General features: G+C 39.7%; 2 protein-coding genes across 6 annotated transcripts in view; one reads left to right on the top strand and one right to left on the bottom strand.

Annotated features, from left to right (window-relative positions):
* LOC124221896 (immunoglobulin superfamily DCC subclass member 4) overlaps positions 1-9094 on the top strand; it is a 311934-nt gene extending 302840 nt beyond the window's left edge. For 2 of the 5 annotated variants that reach the window (XM_069137298.1, XM_069137297.1), the window contains 4 exons: positions 1753-1809; positions 3692-3842; positions 4825-4985; positions 7101-9094. In XM_069137298.1, coding sequence (XP_068993399.1) covers positions 1753-1809; positions 3692-3842; positions 4825-4985; positions 7101-7201 — 470 coding nt within the window. In that variant the 3' untranslated portion in view covers positions 7202-9094. The remainder of the gene's footprint in view (positions 1-1752; positions 1810-3691; positions 3843-4824; positions 4986-7100) is intronic. The other 3 variants (XM_069137299.1, XM_069137301.1, XM_069137300.1) reach the window with 3 other exon arrangements.
* A 1760-nt stretch (positions 9095-10854) lies between these two features.
* Positions 10855-12800, bottom strand: part of LOC124221893 (zwei Ig domain protein zig-8) — a 72947-nt gene continuing 71001 nt past the window's right edge. The window contains exon 9 of the mRNA XM_069137295.1: positions 10855-12717. The gene's annotated coding sequence lies outside the window, so the exon portion shown is untranslated. The remainder of the gene's footprint in view (positions 12718-12800) is intronic.

The raw sequence follows: 12800 nt of genomic DNA, 5'->3' as shown, positions 1-12800 counted from the left end.
CCAAGTGAAGCTAGATTTTATTTCCATTCACAAAAAATTGCATTTCCCACATTTCATCGCCGCGTACGGCGAAGTCGGCAAGTTTTTTTTTTTTTTTTCACGTCTACGAAAATAGTTGAGTATGTGTATACAACGCGAGGATATTTTGGCAAAATATTTAGTGAAAAAAATACGTATCTACGAGCGAGCTTACACAACACGAGGCTTGTTTAATCCATCATAACTGCTCTTGAGTGAATTAGAGAAAAGTAATCATTTTTTCCACCACCGAACTGATGTACGGGCATGATTCATATGTCGAGACAAAAACAAACCTAGACAACACAACATCCTCCTGATTCAATATTGCATGATGAATCTGAACCTGACCACTGTAAAAAAAAAAGTATCAAGCTGGATAAACAGCTCGTACATGTATGTAACAGAAGGCTGAAATGAGTTGTTTGAAATTGAAGGACATTGAAGGGTTTTCACTGATTAGTAGATACGATTTAACCAATGCATGAACCGTGAATCGAATTTGATTTTTCCAAGCGGAGTCGACCAGTCCCGCATGCCGATCCCCCATCAACGCGTGTAATCTTGTAAGATAAATAATGTTTATCCGGCACGACAATCGAACTTGCTTCGTACATAAACCTACTTGAAAACTCGAAAATGGAGCACTCTCAAAGGCTTGAAATTAAGTGTATCGGAAAGTTTTAGCACTCTGGTGTGAAGACTCTTAAGTGTCAGGAGGCAAGATCGGAAAAGTTACGTCCGACGGCGAAGGGGTGGGTAAGGGAGGAGGTGGGGCGAGAAAGAGATAGGAGAGTTGGGGGGTTGAAGGCGGTTGGGCGGGCTAGTGCGGAAAGTCTGATAGTTCGAACGAGGAGTTGACGTAATTGTTCTTCAAGTTAATTACACTCAACGACTATGGGTAATAAAGTCAGAACTAAGTTCGAGCTCCCAACTTTAAGTTTTCAGCAAAAACTACAAGTGTAGCTCTTGTTGATCGCGCGAGGATCGCTGGACGCGCTAAGAGCGTATCCCAAATGATATCGGAAGTGGATCAACGGGGTGAGGAATTTGCCCGAAATATATTCGGACCCCGCGACTTCGAATCAAATTTTTTTAAACTTTTCCCGAAACTGACCGTTTTCCCAAGCCTGCCGCAGGCCTTATCTCTTTCTCCGCGCCACCGTTCGATTCGAACTTGAAGAGCTTACGATTAAACGTCGATGTAAGAAGGACGATGAATACACCGCCAACCGCGTGAGAGACCACGGTACCTTTTAGTTGCCTTCTTTCGCCCTCACCCTCTTCTCGCCAACCCTTAAAATTATCCCTCGCGCTAGCTGGCGAAGAACGAGAAAAAAAATTAGACAGAAAAAGAAGAGCTAATACCCTAGTTCGGCAGGTATTTTACTTCGCGGATGTTATTTTACCCCGAAAGGATCATCGCAAAAACTTGCCAGCGTCGATTTTATCCTATTGCTTCGACTACGATCCAGAGCTGTATTAAGGTTCTATCTAAATGGCCTCGATTTTAGTCACTCGCTCGTACTTTACTTTTAGAGGTAGAATAGCAAGGTGACCCGGGTGTTTCTTTTGCTTTTACTGTAGACTCTTTGCGTAAGTTCACCGCGTTAAGCTTCTAGTTGGTATTTTGTTTTTTTTCAGTCTCATAGATGTTTTTCCGACAGGTTTTTAGCCTGATACTTTAAAATCTGAATAATTAACTCGATGTGTATGTCTGTGATCCCGTTCCAGAAAGTGCCCCTGTCCCCGCCACCGCGCCCAACGCCATTCACCGGACCTTCAACTCAGGTTAGAATCAAGCCAGGCCTTGCCATTACTGTTATTATTTTTTGGTTGATCTGCGTTCTGTATACGTTTACCTTATTTTATTTTTTTAAATTTCCTCGCTGTTTTCTCATTCATTTACCGCTACTTATTGACTAACGCATTTCTGCAGCTATTGTATCTTCGTACTTGATAGATATCTTCATTACAATATACCATTTGCCATTTACCAGCATTTCCTTTGCCTTACATCATCGTCATCGGCGTGGCATAATTGTAATTGAAAAAATTATAACCATATGATACATATTTTCGCTATCAGGCTTTGCTCGCTTCATCTTTTTCATAGCTGTTACAATATACATATATGACATAAACTGTGTAGGTACGTAGCTATACATATACTCGTATGGATTGCATTTTAACATAACTCTGCGTAGATGTGACAAAAAAAGTGTGGAAACTATACCCAACAAAATTTATGCCTATGGCAAATAAATTTTTTTTAAATTAAGATGGAGGACCAAATTCATGTCAAAACCTTCCAAGTTCAGGCAATTGCTTACTCGAAAAGTGAATACAGCATTTGCTTGGAGACATTATACTCACTGTCGCACTATAAATGACTCGGGATCTTGGGACACGTGTATGAAATCGTTAAATGCAGATCATTTGGAATTATCTTTTCTCTCGACGCAACTGCGACTGATCGCATGGCGGGTACACTTGAGCAGACACCGAGGGGATCGATGATCTTTCCCAATATGAACGAAATTTATTGACCGTTTCATCTATATCGCAAGATTTTCGTATCCCTGCTTCTTTTTACTCTTGCCCATATAACGACTACCGGGTTCAGATTTAGCCACCAAAGGTATTCCCTGGTCGCTCCGCGTATACCCATGGGTAGTATTGATATTTGAATAACATAAAAAGTTTGCCAGGCGTGGTAAGAGATAAAATCGACAAAAACTATGAAAGAAAAAGTAAGAAGAACCGAACAAGTTTGCAAGGTCCTAGGAGGCTGGACCTTGCGTAAAAATAACGCGAATACCCTTAGACCGTCGTTCCAAGTTTGCATGGGTCGGTAGGTACAGATCAATCATCGAGAGTTTTCCTTTTCAATCGGGTGAAGGGGTGAGGGTGGGCGGGGGAGCAGCCTCGAACCAGCTCCAACTTTTTCGGGAAGCGGCTTTTCGGAGTATTGGGACCAAAAGGCCACCTTGAGGACCTATTTCCGATCCATCCATACAAACTTGCTGTTCGTGCGTATTGAAAAAGTTACGCACGAAGTCGCTAAGAGATTAAAAACCGTATTACCAACCTAAAGGAAGCTCGGATCATGATCATCGTTGAATGGTCATTGTTCTTGTCAGCAATCATCACATTCACGTGGATCTACAACGTGATAAACTTGATTCCGATCAGCTGTATAGACTGAAAGAATGGACCATTATCAATTTTTCTCTTATACACGGTAAAGGCACACGTGAATTTTCACACGTTACGAAATCGCCAACACATATATAACATACTGCAGGATATCTCGGGACGTGGGCGAATGACTACGTGACGTTAGGAGCGGTAGTCCAGCGCTTCCACCAGTGTCACGTAGGACATGAAGTGAGTTTGAAATACGTCAGAAATGTTCGCTATCGTGACTCCCCTTGACTTATGTTCCAGGTCGTGGTCTGCGCCTCGATCTAGTCAAGTCGTACGTTTCTAGTGTGCCTCGGATAGCCATATACTGTACATAATGTGATAGATATACGTTATACATATACATGTATGTACAATTTACGAGGGGTCCGGTCCGCCGAGACAACAAATGGCTGGTGGGGTGAGGGGGGTGGGGTTGGGGGAGGAAAAAATTCACAAGAAACCAAAGTGATGTTATTTGTTACAGCTGCTCAGGCGAAGATTTCTGGACCAGAAGACGTTTACGTGAAAAAGGGCAGCACCATCAGCCTCACGTGCACCGTCAACGTTCACAGCACACCGCCGAGCAGCGTTTCATGGCATCACGGTGTTGCAATCGTCGACTTTGACAGTCCGAGGTTCGTCCTGTTATTCATAGATCAACTAAAATTAAACTGCTCGTCAATCTTTTTGCCGCATTATTCACGAGTTTTGATTGAATTATTGAATGATTTTCCCGATATTCGTACTTCCGCGTGAACGTCATTCTTTTCATATAGTATCCTTTGACATCAGATTCAGTCGTTGAATAGTAAATCCTTCAATCTACTCCGTGAATAATGAATCAGAAATCGAATGGACACAGATACCGTGTTTATCCTGCTCTTTGCAAACAACAAGACATTTTCGGGAAATTTGCAAGTATAAGTATCTAAGTTCTGATTACATTGCAGATTCAATTGTCAACCGTGCGCTAATTGGTATTTCGTGTTTCATCCAATAAGTTAGTGAAGTTTATAAAACAAGAGGTGATTAGCATATTGTCTGATGAAAACCCATGTTGTTTGATATATATTTACGTAGACGCAGACAGGCGTGTGTAGAAAAAACAAAGCTGGTTTTCTTCTCAGAATCATAGTTATAATTCAGTTTCCTTTTTAATTTGAAAGAGAAGAGTGAGAAAAGAATTTTCAACAAAGTGACAAAAAAAAAAAAAAAAGAAATGCAAAATAAAAAATAATAAAAAAGCAAAAAATGTCGGAGATCAAGGGATTCTCGAGCGTAATATTTCTCCTCCGTAAATGTGGCATTAACCGCTTTGGCACCACGTCTGGGTTGGGGCGATTAGAGAGAAGAGCATTCCTGGTACGTGGAGGGATAAGGAGGAAAATGAGGGAAAGAGCTTGAGGGCCGGATGCGAAGGGCGTGGGGTGAAAAGTGGAAAGCGGGAAGTGGAAGGGGCGGCAGAAAGGCGAAATGCCCGCGGATGGTAGAAGCAGACTTCTCTGCTCGTCCTCTCTCGGGCTCAAGCAATTGCAATAATTATCACATTTTTCCGGGGCATACGCCCCGACAAGTTGCTGTTGGTGCACTGGTTGCAAAGTATTTTTCATAATTCAGCGTTCATCACAGGGGCGGCGTGTCACTGGAGACCGAGAAGACGGAGAGCGGCACAACCAGCAAGCTCCTGGTGACCCAGGCGAGGCTGAGTGACAGCGGAAATTATACTTGCATTCCAAGCAACGCGAATCCAGCGAGCGTCATGGTTCACGTGCTGAATGGTGAGTCTCATACGTATGTGCGGTATACGTACGCACATGCATACATACACGTCTTTCCGCCTATCTCCTTTTGATCCTCAACCCCTGCAAGCACACATGCTCTGCGCGGGGTGCACCAGCCTGGAATTCTTTTGCACTCAGCTGCCGCGTGTCGTTATCGCGCGACTATCGCAACAACGACGCTTTTCACACTCCGCATTCTCTTTTCTCCTCGAGCAGATATTATCGTTGCTCGAGGAGCGATGGTCGGTTATTACACACGCGTTTAGTTCATTAAACTCTCTACGTTGTAGCGTAGGTAGCAAAGCTATGTACGTACTTTTGTCTCTACGTTTCACCGGTGCGGTGAGGAAACGCAGCTTATTCAACCGTCGGGGACAAAAGATATTGACACGTACAACGAACAGCCGTCAAATTTCTGTATCATCTCTTCCGATGGACCGAATTCCACAGTTTTTAACCAGTGAAATTATTTTAAAAAATCAGCGAATACAGGCAACAAGTTTTCCAAAATTTACCAAGGTGCATTATGGCAGCTCAGACGATGATTGTGCCGTCGCGTCGTGAAACAAGTCAGGCGGAAGCGAACTTTAATTCGTAGCATTCCCGTAGTGCGAAATGTTTTCGCGTGTATATGTAAAAAAAAAAAAAAAAATTCGATTACCCTCAATGTCTTACTTTCAAAATTTCAAATAATAATGATAATAATAATAATAATCATGACAATAATAATAATATTAACAATAATCAAAGCATTGAATGTGATCGAAAAACGAGTCGTTTCATTTTCATATTGATTAATTCAATTGGAATTCTGGCTCACATATTTGTTCAGTTGCCACTATAGAAATTCCGCAAATTTCAGACCACTCTAGCAACAGAATTGTTTGTCCGAATTACCAGACATTCATATACATTGGCCGCAAACAAGATTATCTACATATCGGCTATAGTTTGAAATGACGAAAATTTGTGATTGATTTTTCAGGCAAATTAGCTATGCTTTTGAATTTACGTTGCTTAGCGGTGCAAAATAACGCGGCAAGTTTGGTTAGTTGGTTAAGTAATGAATCTCGCGGTTTCGTGCACTTTGGGCTACAGAATAATTAATTCACCAGGAAAATCAGTGAGATAAAAGATTAATTTTCAATCCATCAAAGAGGCACATTTTACAGGCCTTGCATGTATTTTAAAGAATTGACATACGCACCAAGCTATAGAGAATGATACGTGAAGATGACATATGTTGACTCGCGATAAAATTAATATCGCTCAGCTGATCCTAATAAAACTTGAATCTTGCCTCAGTTTGAATATTGATTGATTGAAAACAGTAAGAATTTGATGTCAATATGACATTGAGTACCGATGTACTTGGGAAGAAAGTCTCTGAAATTTCCTCTCGTTTGTTTGACAATCGGCTCCCGGAATGACTTCGTCTCCTCGCAGGGGTTATCAATTTTCACAAACTACATAACACGACCAAAAGCCGAGATTTTCTTTCAAAGTTTAATTAACGTTTGAGCTGAAGTAAGTTGGGAATCGCGTTGGCGAGTTTTTGGGTTTGTCAAATAACCAGAGTTTTCCCGGAGTTTTATAATTTCGCATCTCATACATTTCACGTTGTTCCACCAACGCATGTACCTACCACCTATACACGCTTCAAAGTTCGTTCTATCGCGGTATTGACCGATGAGCATGAATATTAAAACTCGTATCCGGTTCATTGGATATTTGGAGTGAAATCTGAAAAGAGGTTGAATTGCACTCTAATTCGCAGCCGTATTTTAGGCAAATATTATACCAGCTGGGCGCCTCGCAAATTGAGCAAACAATTAACGGTTAATACGCTAACTGCGAGGTAGACAAACTCGGGGTGTAGATATCCGGCTATTGTCTCACCTGAATTAAACCAAACGTCCCGGCAGAGCTGCAGCGGGTGTCGATTGTTAATAAGCATAATTATTATCAGAAAGATACGCTTCGGTGAAAATTTCATCTATCCGTGACCGCTGATGCGTAATTGTTATTCGAGCCACAAACTGATTTCGCTATGGCGCAAGCCCGTTATACGATTTCGCCTGTTCCTTGACGGATAAAAATTTTCAATTTCAGGTGAACATCCCGCCGCGATGCAACACGGCGGAAGCTGCGGGGTAACGCCAACGCTGCTTTTGGCGACCATGACGTTGCTGGTTGCGAATTTTCTGAGGTGAGCAATCTCTAAATAAACGATCATGACGCGATCGGTTATAAAAGTCACGACGGTTTGAACAAAGCGTGTCAAGTGTATGAGATAATGAAAAATCAAGGAACCGGAAGCGAAGTGTGTTCGCCGACGAAAACAATGGACATATAAACAATGAACGCGTTGCTAAATCGGTCCTAAAGTGATCCTGACTATGAAGCGATTATTTGTTACACAGTGAAAAGTCACGCTGAACAATCGATATAAGAAAGATATTGCGAAACAGTGACATTTTTCTATAATTAAAATTGAATAGATGAATAAATAAATCAAACGAATATAAAATATAATGAATAAACTAAAATTTACAAAAAATACTAATCCCCCTCCCAGATTTTAACAGAAAGTGCTACACCTTGGGAATTGTACGTACGCGTTAAGGATATGAAGTTGTACTTACGTGGTATGATTTAGGATAGATTATAATTTCATCGAGATAACATAACTACGTAGCTAATACCGTTTGTACACGTAACATAACCTGGGGGTATCCGGCAGAGTCGTACTGCGAATAAAGGAATGTGAATTACAGGCATGTACGCATCTAGGGTACCCGGGTCGTATGAAACCCGAGGTAGAAGGCATCCGGTTGGAAATTTTTATGTATAATGAAGAAGTTGGTTCACGGTTTGAGTCAGGCATTAAGCGCTCTGTATCGGTGGAAATTCCCGACGGGTTTCCGCCCGAGGCCGAAAGGAACAATTTCGAATGATTAAGATTCTTGGAAGTAAATAGTAGCTACCCTGTTATACCTTACCAAGAAACGATCGGCAAACGTTGAGAGGTGAAATTTTACGTGCGGGTGAAGGTGTAGGTAGTTTTCCGTATTTTAACGCTCGTATAATATGGCAGAAATGTCAGGACTTTGTATAACACACGCACGGTCTTTCGTTCTTTGTTATACTAGACATTGTTAACTTTCGTTGATTCAAAACGGAACCGATGTTCTTCGTTCGAACAACGATCGGTATAAGCTGAGAATAAAATCCTAACTATGCAATTCCGTAAAGAGAAACGAGAAAATACTCACCCTTGTTCGTTAATAAGAAGTTTCATCACATTATCTTCCCGCGATCAAACTGTCGAATAATTGATGGCATGAAGAAAAGAAGAAAAGAAAAAAAAACAATCAAACGAACGTTTCTGTTATTATGTAATAGAGCGGTTGAATTAGGACGAAATCAACTAGTTGTATAACTGTTGTATATTAAATACTGTAATAAAATTTAAGCATGAATGACAAGGTGTGTATTTAGTATTAACACTGATTTGATATTGATAAACTCATGGCCTAAGGGAGATTAATTTTTGAAAGTTATTATCGTTCGAAGCCGAAAATAACGTGAAAACAACAAGAGAATACCGAATCAAGTATTGATTCTGAACAGATCAACCTTGTACCTTACGGTAATGCGAAAAGTACTTTTGCCTGTTAAAAAATAGATTTCAACTTCGAATAGCCATATAATAATTTACATAGAAATAAATATATTTACTGTATGGTAGATAAAAGAAAAATAATAATAATAATAATAATGATATATTATTAAGTCAAGTCGTTGAAATATTTCATATATGAAATAGAAAAATAAAAGATTCAAAAAAAAAAGTAAATGACAAAAAAAAAACTAGGTTTATAACACCACTGCGTAGAAATTAAAGAAGTTTTCATCACCTCCGTTTCGTTCCTTATTGATTTTTCACGTTTTCCTCTCTCTCTCTCTCTGTCTCTCTTTCACCCCTCACAACATTTTACGAAATGTGTCAATCAGTTTTTCTACATCACATTTAGTCACCGCGAAATGACAATATTTCAAAAAAAAAAAAAAAAAAAAAAAAAAAAAAAAAAAAAAAAAAACAAGTTACAGCAGAAAATTTATCCACTCAAAATCCATTTCCAAAAGTAAGTTCCAAGTTTTGATAACACTCTGTTACACACTGCATAAACACTACTATAGAATTATGAAAGAAAGAACGTTCGATTTGATTGAATTCAAAAAATATATTTGATTATCAGCATACGGCTCAGAACAATGAAAGAAGGAGAAAAAATAAACTAATCGTCAGCTCTGCCAGTGTGGCGAAAAGCTCTATCTCTGTCAGAGAAAAAGAGTTGAAAAAAATAAAAAACGAAATCAAAAAAAGAAATGGACACAAAAAAATCTGGGCAAGCAGAGGATCCAATAGGTTATTATACTATCATATAATTAGAAAGCATTGTAAATAAAAATCATACTATTAGTTGTATCATGTGACGAGACTTTAAAATACGTCAATGTATAAAAAAAAAAGTGAGGCAAAAGTAATGATAAAAATAAAAGAGAAAGAAGGACAAAGACCTTATTGTAAAAACATTCCATGACGTAAGCGCTGTTTAAATAAATGTAACGAGTCAAAATCAAATTGTTTTATATTTCAAACCTTTACTTATAAACATACTGTATTTTATTCCCTTGTATATCCTCCGACATGATTATATTCACTCTTTCGCGCGATATAATTTGCCGGAGACTTTTTATTCCCTAACAAATTATCCCGCTAAAGGAGTCGCGAATTACTCTCTCCTCTCTCCTCCCTCCTCGTCATTCGGAATTATCAAGTTCCCGCTGCAGATGCGTGCGTTGCTGAAGAGATTTCTCAACCTCCCGATCTGCAGTTCCTCGGTCAGTGAGGTAATCTAATTTTATAATATTCCCAATTTTTTCCACCGTCGAAGCTTTGCTTTTCCAGCTCTGAGGAACGTCTGATGAAGCAGCTTCGTTTACGGCGTATGATCATGAAATGCCTATTGAATTCTCGAGAAGAGATAACTTATTCTTCGCCAGGGTTCTTCGGGGTTTTTGTGCTGCATGACGTTACGTCTTCACGTCGATAGGGATCAAGAACCACCGGCTGCTTTTAGGATAAATTTTCACCGCACTTACGCGTATAATACGCTTCATACAACCGGGGTTACATTATGTTATGCAAGCTCACCGATCACTCTGCGAGTAATCGCTGCGGAGAATAAATAAATCATAAGAAGGTAAGTTGAATCTGTTCAATCGAAGAAATCCAACATTCACTCGTACTTTTACCCATGCGCAAAGAACAGGGTGCTGAATTATTTAACGCAAAACACCTGCGTACGTGTACTGACGCAAAATTTCTGTTTTCATCGCAACCTTATACCGACGACACGCAGACATGCATGACATCCCATCGTTCATCGGCTTAAATCGTCTGGCTTTTAGACCTGTAAATTTGCAAGCCCAACCTTCAAAGCCCGCTAAATTTATAAAATTAACTACCCAAGGACGGGCAGTGCGACTTTGAAAAAACGGGTCAATCCATTCCTTTTTTCTTTTCTTTTTTTATTCGACTCTGCGAATAACACACACTGCGTAAAAATATAAAACTCATTTTCTACCCGAGGTACGTTCTTTTGTATAAATATAAATTGCTGAAAACGGGGTTTAAACTGTTATAGTTATGCGGTCTGTTAATTGTTGGCAAGTAAAACGTATGTGGAACGTGTAAGCTACACGTGTATACCCGATTCGCTAGTGATAGATAGCCGTTATATACCAACGCGCTCCACTTTCTGCCGTATGTCGTATGTGCATTGTTTCATTTATTTACTACTTTTTTTTTTTTTTAATTTGTTTTCATTTTCTAATTTCATTTCCTTCTTTTGTTTCCATTTTATGTATGTGTTTCACTACGGGCCACAGCTCGCGATTTATTTTCCTGTGTTTTTTTGTCACAGGTTGATAAAATATCAGCTATTCAACGATACCTGCTAGCTAATATTTCAGGAGCTTAATTGTTTTTCGATGACTGTTTATTTACCCGGTTATTTTAGCTCGAACATTTAGACCTTTCATTCGTTATTTATTAAAATTTTTCAGCCTAAAATAAAAAATCTGCCGAGTACCCGGGTGCAAGGAAAACGAAATTACGAGATAAAATTTACAATATTTATACCTTTTTTCACGTCTAACGATAATTTCGTGCTTCGTCTTTCGACTGATAAAAAAGGTAGCAAAATTATGAAGCAGTTTCTTCCACGAGTGAACGTCAGTGCAATGACAAACTCGATCGCGATACCGTTTGGAAAGCAGTTCACCTGACATTAATTGGATTTGCGCGACCGAAACATTATACCTGTACCTCGTAATTGGAATTCGCAACATAGGATAGCATGTAATTTTATACCTGCTTAGTCGTTATTGTCTGTAAATTCCGCCCGTTGTCACAGCTTGTGAAGCTCAGATTACTCCGGGCAAAGCAACAACACACAGACGTAGAATGCAACAAAATTATAGAGATGTGTGCAACCTTATCGAGTCCCTTTTACCATGCAAGTACCCATGATCGATGTAACAGCAATTAATACGGTTGCGAATTGTCCTTCATTTACTTGTATAATGTTATAATAATTATAATAATTAGACAGTCACACGGTAACTGTCACCTCCGGTTTTCAGCATTTGTTCCATCAAATGCCTGCGGGATAAATAAAAACTGTTTCAATCGACGTGGTGGCAAATACTAGAGTTAGGTATTAGTTCCAAAATTACAAAAGACACTCGCCTAACGAGGTAAAGAGAAAAGAAATCGCTGGAAATAATATTGGACGAAAAAAGTAAACGAAAAGAGCTGATCCGATAATGGGAAAACGAAATATCCTTTATGTTCAGGCATCGCGGTTGGACTAAGCTCCAATTTCGAGAGACGAATTTATGGTTGTGTGCACGCGGTGTCGATGCAGTGTCTGGCACATACCTTTTATACGTGTACGAATTTCACCACGGCTTCCGCCGCACTGGGTGGGAGACGGTACACTTTTCCAATTTTCGAACCACCCGACCGTTCATAAAGCATTTTGATTCATTCCCAGCGGAAATTTAAAATTATTCTATTCGTTTTATAACGCCAGTCAAACGCGTTTCCTCCATACAGTGTTATAACCGCTAGGTATACGCGTGCGAATTCTGTTCAATACGATTTCAACGCGACCGTTGACACGCGAATCAGCGAAACAATTTGAAACTCCACTTCTGCCCAAAGCACTATTCTTTCGTTTATTATTATTCAAACGCACCTGACGAACAAATTTCACGCAAAGATCGTAAAGCCTGAGAGTAGGTGAGTATACTTGGTCTGTACTCAAGGCATATTTTTCCAACGAGATCCAATGATCGATATGAAATTCACACGGGCCTGCGCGTACCTAAATATAGTCGAAAAGTTTGAACGAATAATTTCGTTAGCTCTAGAATTAACTGGTAATTGAAACAAACAAGGGGCTTTAGCTGAAGCGATTACTTTAGGGGTAATTTATTTTAGGGTGAGATTATTTCAGGTCCGTAGACCCGAAATTCACTGACTTCATGCGGCAGAGGTGTGGGTGCGTCGTACAGAGATCCCGGTACGATTACACCGTGTCTTTTTCATGGTAAATCAGAGAGTTGGATGGTCAAAGTTATCTTCTCTCTCGTCCTTCCGATTTTCATATAAAAAGATTAACTTCTTAAATACAATTCGAGGATTGATAAACGTGGTGGGAAATGACGATAAAATTA

Source organism: Neodiprion pinetum, chromosome 6 (genome assembly GCF_021155775.2).
Source record: "Neodiprion pinetum isolate iyNeoPine1 chromosome 6, iyNeoPine1.2, whole genome shotgun sequence".
Classification (NCBI taxonomy): domain Eukaryota; kingdom Metazoa; phylum Arthropoda; class Insecta; order Hymenoptera; family Diprionidae; genus Neodiprion; species Neodiprion pinetum.
This window is presented reverse-complemented; position numbering and strand designations above follow the sequence as displayed.